General features: G+C 32.1%; 1 protein-coding gene across 3 annotated transcripts in view; it reads right to left on the bottom strand.

Annotated features, from left to right (window-relative positions):
• The window catches only part of LOC117681511 (neural cell adhesion molecule 1-A-like), a 50,629-nt gene that overhangs the window by 22,793 nt on the left and 11,902 nt on the right, over positions 1 to 15,934 (bottom strand). For 2 of the 3 annotated variants that reach the window (XM_066076983.1, XM_066076982.1), the window contains exons 2-3: positions 10,807 to 11,118; positions 9,228 to 9,569 (exon numbers count right to left, since the gene is read on the bottom strand). In XM_066076983.1, coding sequence (XP_065933055.1) covers positions 9,228 to 9,569; positions 10,807 to 10,870 — 406 coding nt within the window. In that variant the 5' untranslated portion in view covers positions 10,871 to 11,118. The remainder of the gene's footprint in view (positions 1 to 9,227; positions 9,570 to 10,806; positions 11,119 to 15,934) is intronic. The other variant, XM_066076984.1, reaches the window with a different exon arrangement.

Genomic DNA, 15,934 nt, shown 5'->3' with positions numbered 1-15,934 from the left:
ATCAACATTTTTGACTGCTGGCCCCTTAAAATCCCTAATTACGTAACAAAGAAGTAAACAATTGTCATGTATAAGTACATAACGTTACGATGAACATAATTGCTTCATAAAATATAACAAACTATTTCACAGTAAAAAGATATTATTAGAATACTTTAGAGCCCTTTCAGCACTTCATTTAAAGGACCAGCCCCTTATCCATGATGTCAAATGAAAAATCTTGACTTTTTAAGGTTTTTTGTTCTACAAGTCTTAACAAAATACTTTTGAGAAAAAAGAACTTGAAAGAAAACCACAAAAAAGTCATGACGCTTTTTATCTCAAATGTTTAAGCTCAAGTGAGCTTTGGTGTTTTTAGACACAGAACAAAAATGATTCTGTCATATCATCAATCATAGGTCTACAAACCCTGAAAATTTGAATCAAATATCTGTTTTCGTTTAGGAGAAAATCACCGGACAAGCCGACCCTCTAAAAATCGTAAAAACGTCAATATCTCTAAAACGGAAATGACGTCATCAATATAAAAAAAATTCCCATAAGGTTCAGAGCAATATGTGTTAGTTCTGAAAGTTTCATTGAAATCAGCCAAGCCGTTCCCGAGAACTGGCGTGCACAAAAATGCGTAAGAAAAAAAAAGGAATAATAACTAGAGCAAAGCTCGTTGCAAAGCAACGAGTGGGTCTTCCGTTAATGTCAGAAGTAATAAAAAGATTTTTAAAAAATAGAATTATTACTGGTACGACTTAGCAAAATCCGAATGATTTTAAGTACGACTTAACAAAAATCTTTTCGATTTCAAGAACGACTTAACAAAAAAAATCCGAACGTGTTCAAGTACGATTTAACAATTATTTTTGGTACGAGTAAATTTTACTTTGAACGTTACTCTATTTTTTAAACCAACGACGCGGAATCAAAATTTCCGGAAAAATCAATTTTTAAACCCCAATAACTCTGTTATGCATCATCCGATTTAAAGACGGCTTGCAGTGTTCAGTGTCAGCTTATTAAGCTCTACAAAACACATATACGTTTTTTATTTGATCAAAAAATTCCAATTTTCGAAAAAATTGATTTACTTCCGGTTTCAACCGGAAGTGACGGATTTTTATTTCCAGCCTTATTACAGAGGCAAAACGGTCAATATATAAGAACGAAAAATTTCAACTTTCTATCTTGAAGGGTTTTTGAAAACAGCCGCGGACAAAATAACTTTTTGAAAATTTTAAAAATGACGTAACGTAAAAACAGAAGTGACGTTGCTATAGAAACTTTAACATCTTTGAGGCATTATTATTGCATATTATTTATAAACATTTCATAAAAATCGGTTAAAAACTTTTTGGGTTATGAAGCCGAACAGCAATCAGAAAAAAAAGAAAAAGTATAATAATAACTAGAGCAAAGCTCGTTGCTTTGCAACGAGTGGGTCTTCCGTTAATGTCGAAAGTAAATCATTATGTTCCTGTAAGAAGCAAAGTTCTTAACCAATAACAAGATCACCTAATAGGAAAAGAACAAAAATCGAATAACTCTTGGTACGACTTAACAAAACCGAATGATTCTGTGTACGAATTAACAAAAACCTTTTCGATAACAAGAACGACTTAACAAAAAAAAATCCGAACGTGTTCAAGTACGACTTAACAATTATTTTTGGTACGAGTTAATTTAACTTTTATCTTTAAACTATTTTTTTAAGCCAAGAACGCGGAATCAAAATTTCCGGAAAAATCAATTTTTAAACCCCAATATATCTGTAATGCATCATCTGATTTAAAAACAGATTTCAGATTTGAATTCACCATGGCAAGTTCTATAAGACTAAAGTATTGTCTTATTTTGTCCAAAAAAAATGAAAATTTTCAAAAATTGGAACTGCTTCCGGTTTTGAGCAAAATTGATGAAAAAAATTTTAAACCCTCCAGTACATTATAGAATTGATACATCTATCATCAGTAAAAATAACAAAGCGATATCTTTATAGTTTACGGAGATTTCTTCCGGACTTTATCACTTTTTTTAAATTTAAAAATGGCCGCCACATTTGAACGGAAGTGACGCAAATGCTGAACTTTAACATCTTTGAGGCACGGTTACTTTACAAAAATTTCATTGAAATCGGATGAAAACTTTTTGAGATATAAAGCCGAGAAGGAGTCAGAAAAAAAATAAAAAATAAAATAATAATAAAAAGAAACCGAAGAAAAACAAGAGGGTCTTCCGTTGGAAACGGAAGACCCTAAAAAGAAACCGAAGAATAACAAGAAAATAGAATTTGAGATGTATCTGTTCGATCTTGATTTTGCTATTTAACAGCCAAACATGATTTAAAATAGAAGAACAGGGTCTACATTTTAAGGGTCAGAAACTATTTTGTTACAGTTGTAAGAGCTTTGGTTGAAAACATTTAGACCCCTCTTGGTCTCTAGTTTCAGGGACCAGCCCCTTCTTCTTGCTATTAAATGAAATTTTATTTAATTCTTAAAGACATTTTGTTCAACAAGTGTTTAGAAATTCGTCACCATTGTTGAGATATCTGAGACAAAACGTTTTAAGGGCCGGTTCCTTATCTCTTATTGGGGCCGCTGAACCAAATTTTGAAGTTTGCATGTTGTAAAGTATATCATTTTGAGCATTTTTCTTCTATACTGCATTTCAAAATATTTTTCCTTTCTGGGATATGGATGATCAAAATTTTAGACTTTTTTGTCCCTAAAAACCCCTAATTACGTAACACATGATGAAATCCTTACATTGCTTGGGTATATAATTGTAAAATAAACATATTTGCTTTTATGACTTTCACAAAATATCCCTCAGTAAAGGTCTATAGATATAAAATATTTAGAGCCCTAATTTGAGGGGCCAGCCCCTTTTTCTTGAAATCAAATAAAAGGTATTTTAACCCTTTGTGTGCGGCGACCCAACATGTTGGGTATAGAATAGCCGACGTTACCGTGTGGCAACCCAGCATGTTGGGTTTGAGAAAGAAATCGGCACTTAGTTACTTTAGCCTAAATTAAAATAAAAACGGTCGAGTGTTTTTCTTGTGAATCAATAAATTTAAAGAAAATAAATGATTTCTGTTTAAAAAATGAAAAATATATGCCTATTTTTAAAAGAATTTAGCTTAATAGACGAATTTGAATTCGTCATCTAATTTTGGAAATGGGGAAATTCCGCGCCATTACTAATCTCTAAAACAATCGGTCAATCTAAAACTCTAACAAAGAAAACAAAATCAATAACATATATAATCAAGAAAAAAACTATAATTTTGATAAAAAAGTAAAAGATTACTTAAGTTAATGTATAAAAGAGAAAGAAGAAGAGTAAATTTGGAGACTTTCTTAACGTTGACCTTAACCTTGCGTATTTCTTCCGGTTAAAACGAAAGTTGCAGGTTGTTTTTGTTCATTCGCGATATTTTCGCTAAAAATTGATTACACCAATGTGATTAATGTTTTTCGGACTGTGTGTACATTTGATTGTTTCATCCTTGCTGTAAGTACGACATATGCCTTCATGATGATTATATAAACACGTTCGAAAACGCGCGAGATATCTCCAAACAGAAAACGCGAGTTATTTACATGTTATCAGTGTTTTAAAATAAAAGTTTAACCACAATTCTTTCATCTTTTGTCCTTATTATTTATACTCTTTTAAGTGAAAAGTTATTATTCATGAAAATATTATTTAAACCTAGTATGAACACAGCCGAAATCATGGAAAATGTAGCTATAATGAATGTTGCTATGCATACGTCAACAACAGCACTCGGGTGCCAAAAGTATGTCAAATTTTTTCCTTTTCATTATATATTTCATTGAAAACCAACATTTTTCAAAGAATCATTAAAAAGTAACCCCTTGACCGATTTTGAAAAGATCTGGATTGATAAATTCAGAAAATCTCTAGCTTTTTTGCATCATATTTAAATATTTCAATGAATGTCAAAATTTGCGAATTCAATCTATATAAATTTCTTCAAAATCTGTCAAAAAATAACAACAGAAAACTTTTTTAAAATAAGTCTTGTTTTCAATGAAATATATAGGGAAAAAATAAAAAAAATTGACATACTTTTGACACGCAAGTGTACATGTAAATACTTATCTTCTGAGTGTACTGAGCAGAAGATAATTTAATGGCAAGAGCAAGGAGCATCGATTTTGAAGCATTTTTGAATGAGTTTGCAGCAGAGGACAGTGATTTTGAATTTGACGATTTTGATTTGTGAGTAGACCTACCGAAAACTTAGAGAACATTTTATAGATTCAGACTGGGTGGCAGGAGACGAGGAGCCCCCATCCCTTGACTATGCAAAAACTCCTGGCTAAATACAAGCAATTATCAACAAAGGTTCACCTCAAGAATATTTAAATCATTTTTCAATGACAGTGTTTTTGAATTTCTTGCACAACAGACCTATCTGTATGCACAGCAATTCTTGAGCTCTGCTCAATTGACAACATGTAGTAGGTTTCACAAACGGTATGAAACAAATTCCACAGATATGAAGTAATTCATATCACTTCTCATGCTGGTGGGACTTCTGCATCAACTAAACATCAAGAAGTACTGGAAAACAGACCTGCTGACTGCAACACCCTTTTTTCCAAGTGTCATGCATAGGGACAGGTGTTTGTCTTTGATGACTGTTTTTTCATCTCAATGACAACTCCGAATATGTGCCACATGGGGAAGATGGCTATGATTCTCTCTTTAAACTGGGTTTATTGTATCAAAAGATTTTGGAGGGGTAAAGACAATGTAATGCATGTAAAAAGTCTGATGATATAGAACTTTATTTATTATGATACCAACCTGAAATGGAATTTGGGTTTTTTTTAGAATCACCTTGTCTGTCTGTATATTTGTCAGAGGACATGATTTGTGCAGACCACTTCGATATTCTGTCCAAGTTTCTACTACCACTATTTTTTGCTTGATATTTAGATAATCAAACACTTAATATGTTTGTGCCCTTCTGGTAGATAGAGATGGATACAATATGTAAGATTTACCCATTATAAATCCTTGTAAGAAGCATCAAATGTTGTGGAGCACATACATGTAGCTAAGTGGTCAAAAGTATTATATCAGTAACCGAATGGTCACTAGTTCAAAACCCTTTGGTCAAACTTGACCTGAGGATGCATCATGTCCCTAATACGAGTTATTGATCAAGTCGTGGTCACATCACAATCAAAATTCAATTTTACAGAGTGTGTTAGTCCGTTTCTTAAAGATATATAGTTTATAAATGGTCATATTAAAAGAATTTGTTCACTGAAATAAATACTGATTCTGTGAATATATTTCTGCTAACTTGATTCTTTCAAGGTTTGACATTGCATGTGTATCAGCCCCATCAAAATTTATGCATAGATAAAGCCATGGTCCCTTGGAGAGGAAATCTACATTTCCAAGTGTACATGTATTATTCAAGTCCACAACTATTCATGGATCTATGGTGTCTCGTAGTGGGTGCTACTAGCTGGCACAGTCCGTTCTTATTGACGTGGGATACTCTAAGAGGTTTCCAAACTATTTTCAGATAGTCATTGCAGCATTCTACTTTCCTATTTTGCATTTGCTATAAACATTTATTTTGTGCTCTGCTGATCTGAAATGTTTTCAACATTAACCAAACTTTACCAAAAATATAGTTTATTAATGATAAGCAGTTTTAAAATGCATGAATTGTAATCACTTTCCAACCATGCATGTGGAAAGTAGAATGTATTTATTAGGACTCTTGAATTGATCTTTGCTTGCAGTGAAAACTTTGAAATGGTGGAAAAAAGTATTTTTTCACATTTTGACCCTCATCATTTTAAATACTTATGTCCTTTACAAGGAAAATTGTGAAGAAATCATAGGCTTTTTCAAAGAAAACTGATCCATAAGCTCCTGAGCAACTCTGGTGGTGATATTTAATGTGTGGTACAAAAGGAGGAATGAGCATATAAATACAATTAAAATCTATGGTTGGACAAGGAATCGAACCTGGGATTCATGCAACTCTTGTCAGGAGCCTACCATTGAGCTATCCAGGCCAATATCCACTGTCATAGCATATAGCCCCAACTACTACATTCCTCTCTCCTTAAATAGCCTTCGACTCCAAAGACGCAACTAAAGTTCACCTTGTCAAGACTTATATTTATATTGCCTGAACAAGGAAGGTCACGACATCATCTGTAGTAGGAAAGGAGGAATAAGCATATAAATACAATGAAAATCTATGGCTTGACCTGGCAACATGTGTTTGACTTCAGGTTGTGTTCAAGTTAAATATGTTTTAATAGCATCAAATAATGGAGTATAAACAAATAATCATTAAGTATAAGGATGTAACGATGACATAGGTATGCCATTTCATAATAAACAAAACCAGTTTTCCTACAAACGCATTAAAATGCATACAAATAATATAATAATAAATTTAACTACATGTATATGATATAGCTTTATCATACATGCTTGGTCATTTATTCAAGTGCCAAAAGATGGGCTTTGGTCAAAAAGAAATATTTAAAATGAAAAGTAACCTTTAATTACCTAAAAGCGTGTTACCAAAATAATTAACAGGCTCCTAATGCCTCTTGGTTCCCACCATAATAAAAACATAAAATATAATAGAGTTCCACACAAAAGTAGCAGGCAGACTAGCAACTGGCAAGTCCCTGGAGAGGCTTAGTGGTCGCCACTTTTTAAGAAAAATTGTTGTGACCAAGACTGTCTGCAGACTCTGTTTTGTTTATGCAGCAACGCGTGCAGATGAGTGGAAGGAAGAAAAAGGCCAGGAAGGCAGACTTTATATGAATGTAGCCAATGCAATGTGGCATTGTGCATAAAGCCATGTTTTGCGATATACCACACCAAGCAAGACTATGTTCTAGCTTATAAGAGGCTATTAGGCCAGCCCACTGAGAGGTGAACTCACGTCACTATTTAACTGTCCACATTTTATCGGAATTTATAATTTATTGACATTAGTTGACATTTGATATTCATTCATTTAACCCATGCATTGAAATGTCTTGAATTTTTTGAATTGATATCAAAAAATTTTGCCAGCAAATCTTTTCAATTTCTTGATTTAATTTCTCAAAAGTACTTGTATTAATTTTTTTTTCCATTTAATTATGGGAAGTTTGATGTAATCCCCATAATAAAACATTGAATATCAAAAAATCTTCATTTTACTTATTTTATGTTACTGAAAAATGGGCATAAATGTAAAAATCCATCTTGATTAATTTGAGTCAGAGAGAGCTGATATCAAACAATATTTGTGACAAATTTCAACAGCGTAAGTTAACAATTACTAAAATAACTTCATGTTAAATACGATATGCTACTAAATTTGCTGATGTTCTTAAACAACTCAGTACTGGGACATAAGTTGCCGTAAAACAAGTCAGCACACAAAGTGTTAATTTCTAACACATTTTGTTCAACAAGTGTTTAGAAATTCGTTACCGTTCTTGAGATAAATGGTAAAGAACGTTTTAGGGGCCGATCCCTTATCTCCTTATAGGGGCTGTTTAACGAAATTATGAAGATTGCATATTATTTAGTACATAATTTTTAGCATTTTTTCTTCGATATTGCATTTCAAATTATTTTTCCTTTCTGAAATTTGGGAGATCAAATTTCGGATTTTTGGCCCCTAAAATTCCCTAATTACGTAACACATGATGAAATCATTACATTGCTTAGATACATAATTTTAAGATAAACATACAGCAAAACTCGATTATAACGAATTTCAAGGGACCATAGAAAAAACTTCGTTATAGCTGTAATTCGCTTTACGTATATAACGAATTCGTAAGAAATATTATAGCGAATTCGTTATAAAATAGTTAAGGGTTTTTCCGGCTTACAGTTTTCTAAACTATCGTAAGTTATAAAATTAGTATTACCGTCATTTACAAAAAATGTAAATATAACCATTTCATTTTAATTTTTTAAAAAAAATCGGTATACTATTTGAATTTGAGTAATTTATATATGCATCTTAAAATTGCATGTTTCTTCAATGAAATTTGAAATGAAAACAATTCTTTATAAAATGATAAAACACGTTAAAATTTTGCCAGCGGGGGTCTAAAAATTACTTCGTTATAGCCGTAAATTCGTTATAGCCGTGTTTGTTAAATACATCAATTTTCTATAGGTTTATATAAGAAATTTGCCAGGACATGAATAATAATTCGTTACAGCCGTAACTTCGCTATATCCGTGTTCGTTATATTCGAGTTTTGCTGTATTTGCTTTTATGACTTTTCACAAAATATCCCTCAGTAAAGGGCTACAGATGAAAGACTTTAAAGTCCTTTGGTTCCCTAATTTGAGGGGCCGGCCCCTTTTTCTTGATATCAAATAAAAAGTTAATTTAAATCTAAACGCAATTAAAATAACATGTCTTTACAAAATATTTTTCAGAAAAGAGATAAACAAAGAAAACTAGAAAAAATAACGATTTGTTTATTCTCAATTTTCGGGTCCAGGCAAGCTTCAGCGCCTTTTGAGTCAGACAAAAACGAATGCCTAACGACACATCTACAATCTTTCGACTACAATCCCTAAAAGTTTGAACTCAATATCTTCAATCGTTAAGGAGAAGATCCCAGGGGAAGCCGACCCTTTGAAAATCGCTTAAACGTCAAAATCTCAAAAGCGGAAATGATGTCATCAAAACAAAAAATTACGTATGAAGTTTAGATCAGTATCTATCATATCTGAAAGTTTAATGAAAATCGGTTGAGTCGTTTTTGAGAAATCGCGTGCACAAAATTTGTTGGAAAAAAAAGAAAAATAGCGAAGAAAAAGAAACCGAACGAAAACAAGAAGGTCTTCCGTTGGAAACGGAAGACCTTAATAAAAAGAAACAATAGAATAACAAGAGGGTCTTTCGTTGGACACGGAAGACCCTAAAATGAAACCGAAGATTAACAAGAGGGTCTTCCTTTGAAAACGGAAAACCCTAATTAGTGTGAGGGTTGTTTTTTTTTTTACATGAATTGCAGATGGAATTTTCTTGAGAATTTCCCCTGTTGTCTGTGACATAATCATAATTCAGTTTATGGTACATTAATTCGTTGTTTTTGTAAAAATAGATTTAACAAAATATAATAAAATAAAACGCCATTTAGGCTTTTTATAACACTAGAAATGTTTTAATAATTTAAAATTTAACGTACTTGCAATTTTTAGTAAGATGGTTGAACTTCTGTAGCTGGAATTAGCGATAGATTCACAATGCCATTGTGAATTATTTTCATCTTTTGTCATGTTGTCTGCTGGTATTTTCAAAGAGTAGATATTTTCCGACAAACATTTATAGGTATAATTAGATATATAACTGTCGATTCGACAAACTCCGTTAATATATCCAATGCCAGCACATACAGTAATAGCGTTTCTTTTAAATAAAACATAATTTGTGCTTATTTCTTTGGGTTTTGAAAGTGCACAAGTCCAAGTGAATGCCTTTCCAAGAAATGCATACTCTGAAGATCCTGTCAGATTGAGATATTGCTGAACTGAAAAGCAAAACAATTATATCAATCTACATGCCTTTTTCATAAAATAAAGATTAATGTATTTAGAAAATTAATTTGAGCATGTATTAACCCAAAAATTAAAGTACGCTTTCATATCGTGTTTGATATTCATATTAAGGTTTTTAAAACAAGTGTTATTGGCAAAAAAAATACAATTTACTTTAATGTTTGAAGTGTAGTGTCTAAAATCTGAGAGAAGTATGAACATGAGTTATTAATTCTTGTTCACTTCAAAAGATGTTTATTCCCCTTCATGATCTTTGTTTACATTTTTCTTTTACACTTTTTTACAAACGTTTGCAATCACTTTGAAGTAAATCAGTTTTTAAAAAAGTAAATTAATTCAGTTTTGAAAATTTAGTTAACGTTTTTTAATATAAAAGTTAATTCCTTCCATCTATCAAAGTGGATTTTAATCTTAGCCAATTCTGTTATTCTTTGTGCAGAAATCCACGATTATTAAAGTTATCTTTTAATTAGAAAAAGAGTATATGGAAAAAAATAGTTCATCAGTATTCTTCTTTATTGATTTGCTATAAAAGAAATGTTTCACTTATTTAAAACCACAAAAATAAAGCAACATAAACAAATTTGACTTTATAAATGATATTAATTTTAAATTGACAGTAATTTTAAATTGATTGCTTTTAATAAAATCATTACAAATGTCTTCGCAATTTATTTCATTAAACACAATGCATCTATTCGTAATGTAAACCTTTTATGTCCATATATATTTTTCGTGAATCTAAAATCAACATCATGAAAATATGGATGCTGTTTTGGTTTGAATCGAAGTTAGGTGTATATGAATAAATTCAACATCTGCCACATTGAAAACATGATATTTGAAAACGGAACTATTGAAGACAGTAACCGAACTGGTACAGCATTCAGAGAGCTATGAGCAAAAACAAGCCTAATTTTTAATATAAATGTTTATAATGCATCAGGTTTAACAAATACAAATAATCATGCTCGATATTCCATTGCTTGTCTACATTATAGCAAATCGCCGAATTTTTTTTTATGAGTGACAATACAAAATATTTCTATAAAATGAAATCATGTTTATGTTTACAAGCAATTGTTAAAATCATTTGCTCCGTTTTTCGTATTTTTGAACTTACTACCTGACGCTATTGAATTTAAAAAAAAAATTGTTCATGTTATGAAAAAAAAATGTTGCAAACTTAAAATAAATTGATATACTTACTATGAAGTTTTAAGTTTATGAAATGTTGTTGAATGGGATTTGTATTGACTTCACAGCTAAACATTCCAACATCAACCCCTATGGTAAGGTTTGTGATCCGAAGATTATATGCACCTGAAGCTGTGTTTGGTATCACAGACAGACGCTCCCCTCTGTCAATAGATGGATTTTTGTCGGTATTGTAAAAATACACTGTGGCTGATGGTGGACCTCTCCACGTTGTTCTGCTTGACACAGGTGGTGGTGCTAGTGGACAGCTCAATATTACTGTATCTCCTTCATATCCATAGACAGTCGTGTTTTGATTATATACTACAACATAATTTATAACTTATTATAGTTTGTTATTTTCTCTTATGTTTTACCTGCTCTTTTCAACTCCTACTGCAAGGGGATTTTTGTAAAAAAAAAAAAAAAAAAACTTTACTGTTTAAAATGTAAGAGAATATAAGCGTTTTAAAAACACAACTGCATGTATTAATCAAACCGTAATATATTCTTTAATTTCTTGTACCTGAATTCATAAAAGGTAATGCTGTTGAAGTTCATAAACGAACCGAATGTAAGAAATTGTTCAAGGATAAGTATGATTACAACACACTTTCTTTGCACTTATTTTTCGAAAATAAGAACAAACTAGACACGATCTCGTTGCGAGCAACGAGGAGGTCTTCCGTCTGGTTTAGAATTTGAGAGATATGTTCGATCTTGAATTTGCTATTTAACAGCTAAACATGATTTAGAATAGAAAAACAGGGTCTAAATTCTAAGGGCCAGATACTATTTTGTTTCAGGGATAAGAGCTTTGTTCAACAAATGTTTTGAAATGCGTCACCGTTCCTGAGATATCTGAGAAAAAAAAGTTTTAGGGGCCAGTCCCTTATCTCCTTATTGGAGCCACAGAACCAAATTTTGAAGGTTGCATTTTGTAAAGTACATCATTTTGAGCATCTTTTCTTCTATACTGCATTTCAAAATATTTTTCCTTTTTGAGATATATGTGATCAAAATTCTGGACTTTTGGTCCCTAAAAACCCCTAATTACGTAACACATGATAAAATCATTACATTGCTTGGATACATAACTGTGAGATAAACATATTTGCTTCTATAACCGTTCACAAAATATCCCTCAGTAAAGGGCTACAAATAAAAGACTTTAGAGCCCTTTGGTCCCCTAATTTTAGGGGCCAGCCCCTTTTTCTTCATATCAAATAAAAGGTCATTTAAATCTCAACACATTTTGTTCAACAACTGTTTAGAAATTCGTTACCGTTCTTGAGATATATGGGAAAGAACATTTTAGGGGCCGATCCCTTAACTCCTTATAGGGGGCCGTTTAACGAAATTTTGAAAACTGCATATGATTTAATACATCATTCTGAGCATCTTTTCTTCTGTACTGCATTTCAAAATATTTTTCCTTTTTGAGATATATGTGATCCAAATTCTGGACTTTTGGTCCCTAAAAACCCCTAATTACGTAACACATGATAAAATCATTACATTGCTTGGATACATAACTGTGAGATAAACATATTTGCTTCTATAACTGTTCACAAAATATCCCTCAGTAAAGGGCTACAAATAAAAGACTTTAGAGCCCTTTGGTCCCCTAATTTTAGGGGCCAGCCCCTTTTTCTTCATATCAAATAAAAGGTCATTTAAATCTCAACACATTTTGTTCAACAACTGTTTAGAAATTCGTTACCGTTCTTGAGATATATGGGAAAGAACATTTTAGGGGCCGATCCCTTAACTCCTTATAGGGGCCGTTTAACGAAATTTTGAAAACTGCATATGATTTAATACATCATTCTGAGCATCTTTTCTTCTATACTGCATTTCAAAATATTTTTCCTTTTTGAGATATATGTGATCAAAATTCTGGACTTTTGGTCCCTAAAAACCCCTAATTACGTAACACATGATAAAATCATTACATTGCTTGGATACATAACTGTGAGATAAACATATTTGCTTCTATAACCGTTCACAAAATATCCCTCAGTAAAGGGCTACAAATAAAAGACTTTAGAGCCCTTTGGTCCCCTAATTTTAGGGGCCAGCCCCTTTTTCTTCATATCAAATAAAAGGTCATTTAAATCTCAACACATTTTGTTCAACAACTGTTTAGAAATTCGTTACCGTTCTTGAGATAAATGGGAAAGAACATTTTAGGGGCCGATCTCTTAACTCCTTATAGGGGCCGTTTTACGAAATTTTGAAAACTGCATATGATTTAATACATCATTCTGAGCATCTTTTCTTCTGTACTGCATTTCAAAATAGTTATCCTTTCTGAGAAATATGTAATCAAAATTCTGGACTTTTGGCCCCTAAAAACCCCTAATTACGTAACACATGATAAAATCATTACATTGCTTGGATACATAACTGTGAGATAAACATATTTGCTTCTATAACCGTTCACAAAATATCCCTCAGTAAAGGGCTACAAATAAAAGACTTTAGAGCCCTTTGGTCCCCTAATTTTAGGGGCCAGCCCCTTTTTCTTCATATCAAATAAAAGGTCATTTAAATCTCAACACATTTTGTTCAACAACTGTTTAGAAATTCGTTACCGTTCTTGAGATAAATGGGAAAGAACATTTTAGGGGCCGATCCCTTAACTCCTTATAGGGGCCGTTTAACGAAATTTTGAAAACTGCATATGATTTAATATATCATTCTGAGCATCTTTTCTTCTGTACTGCATTTCAAAATAGTTTTCCTTTCTGAGATATATGTAATCAAAACTCTGGACTTTTGGCCCCTAAAAACCCCTAATTACGTAACACATGATAAAATCATTACATTGCTTGGATACATAACTGTGAGATAAACATATTTGCTTCTATAACTGTTCACAAAATATCCCTCAGTAAAGGGCTACAGGTGAAAGACTTTAGAGCCCTTCGGTCCCCTAATTTTAGGGGCCAGCCGCTTGTTACCGATATCAAATGAAAGGTCTTGTAAATATAAACCTTTTTTGCATTACATGTGTTAACAAAATATTTTTCAGAAAAGAGATAAACTAAGAAAACCATGAAAAATTATGACGTTTTTTAGTCTCAATTTTCGGGACCAGGCGAGCTTTAACGCCTTTTGAGCATGACAAATATGAATGCCAAATTGCACATCTACAATCTCTTGTCTACAATCCCTGAAAGTTTGAACTCAATATCTTTTACCGTTTAGGAGGAGATCCCTGGACAAGCCGACCCTCTGAAAATCGCTAAAACGTCATTTTCTTAACAACGGAAATGACGTCATCAAAATAAAAAAAATGTATATTAAGTTCGGACTAATATCTAATAGATCTGAAAGTTTCACGAAAATCGGTTCAGCCATTTCCGAGAAATCGCCTGCACAAATTTTGTAAGAAAAAAAATAATAATAACTAGAGCAAAGCTCGTTGCAAAGCAACGAGTGGGTCTTCCGATAATGTCGAAAGTAAAGCTAAAACTTTCTCTAAGAAGCAGAGTTCTTAAACCAATAAACATAAGTTAATAAAACAAAAAGAAAAAAAATCGAATTATTTTTGGTACGAGTTCACAAAATCAAAATGATTCTAGGTACGAATTAGCAATAACATTATCAATTTCAAGAACGACTTAGCAAATACAAATCCGAATGTGTTTAAGTACGATTTAATAATTATCGAATTATTTTAGATACGAGTTAATTTAACTATGAACATAAAATTTTCTTTACCAAGAATGTGGAATCAAAATTTCCAGAAAAGTCAATTTTTAAACACCTATATCTCTATAATGCATCGGCCGATTGTAAAACGGATTTCAGTTTTACATTTATCTTAATAAGCTTTTATTTTTGTTTTTATGATTAATAACAAAATATCGCTCTAAAAAAGGTTACTATAAAAAGACTTTGTAGCCATCCTGGCCCCTAATTTGAGGGGTCAGCCCCTTTTTCTTGATATCAAATTAAAGGTCTCGCAAATATAAACATATTTTGTTCAACAAGTGTTCACGAATTGTTAACCGTTATAGAGATATCGGAACAACTGTGTTTTAGGGGCCGACCCTTCAACTCCTTACTGGGCCTACCAACGAAAAATTTTAGGTATCACATTGTTAACAACATTATTTTCATCAACTTTTGCTATACAATGTTTTTCAAAATATTTCTCCTTTTCAAGATAATATGGTTCAAAATTTTGGACTTCTGGCCCCTTGAAACCCCTAATTATGTAACATATGACTTTAGTATGGTCCAGTATAGATGAACAGCTGTACAATGAACATTTTTGCTTCTATAATTAATAACAAATTATTTTTCAGTAAAGAGTTATTATATAAAGAATTTAGAGCGCTCTTGGCCCCTAATTTGAGGGGCCAGTCCCTTTTTCTTCATATTAAATAAAAGATCTTATAAATATAAACATATTTTGTTTAATAAGTGTTCAGAAATTGTTGACCGATTTGGAGATATCTGAACAACAGTGTTTTAGGGGCCGACCCTTTAACTCCTTACAAGGGCCACAAACCATAAATTTTAAAGAACCATGTTCTAAAGAACATTATTTTAAGCAACTTTTGTTCAACATTGCCTTTCAAAATATTTCTCCTTTTCAAGATATTAATGATCAAAGTTATGGTCTTCTGGCCCCTTGAAACCCCTAATTAGGTAACAAATGTTTAAAATAAGGAACTGTGTAGATAAACAGCTGTACAATAAACATTTTTGCTTCATAATTAATGACAAATTATTGCTCAGTAAAGAGTTAAAATTAAAAGACTTTAGAGCCCTCCTGGCCCCTAATTAAAGGGGCCAGCCCCTTTTAATCAAAACAAAACAAAAGCTCGTGTAAATCTTAACAACTTTTGCATTACATGTTTTAACAAATTATCTACAGGTTAAAAGATATTTTGCAAAACGTGTTAAAATTTTGCCAAAAATTTTGGTGCCAATTTTTGACCTTGGGCGAGCTTCGGCGCCGTGCGCATTTTCCACAATGTCAAATACAGAGGATCATCTACAGACATACATCTACATATTCCTGAAAGTTTCACGTTTCTATACCCTTTAGTTTCGGAGGAGTTACGTGGACAAAATGGTCCTTAAAAATTCACAAAATCTTCAAAATCTCAAACCGGAAGTG

This window comes from Magallana gigas, chromosome 2 (assembly GCF_963853765.1).
Source record: "Magallana gigas chromosome 2, xbMagGiga1.1, whole genome shotgun sequence".
NCBI classification, from domain to species: domain Eukaryota; kingdom Metazoa; phylum Mollusca; class Bivalvia; order Ostreida; family Ostreidae; genus Magallana; species Magallana gigas.
The sequence above is the reverse complement of the archived record's forward strand: the minus strand, read 5'-3'. Positions and strand labels throughout refer to the sequence as shown.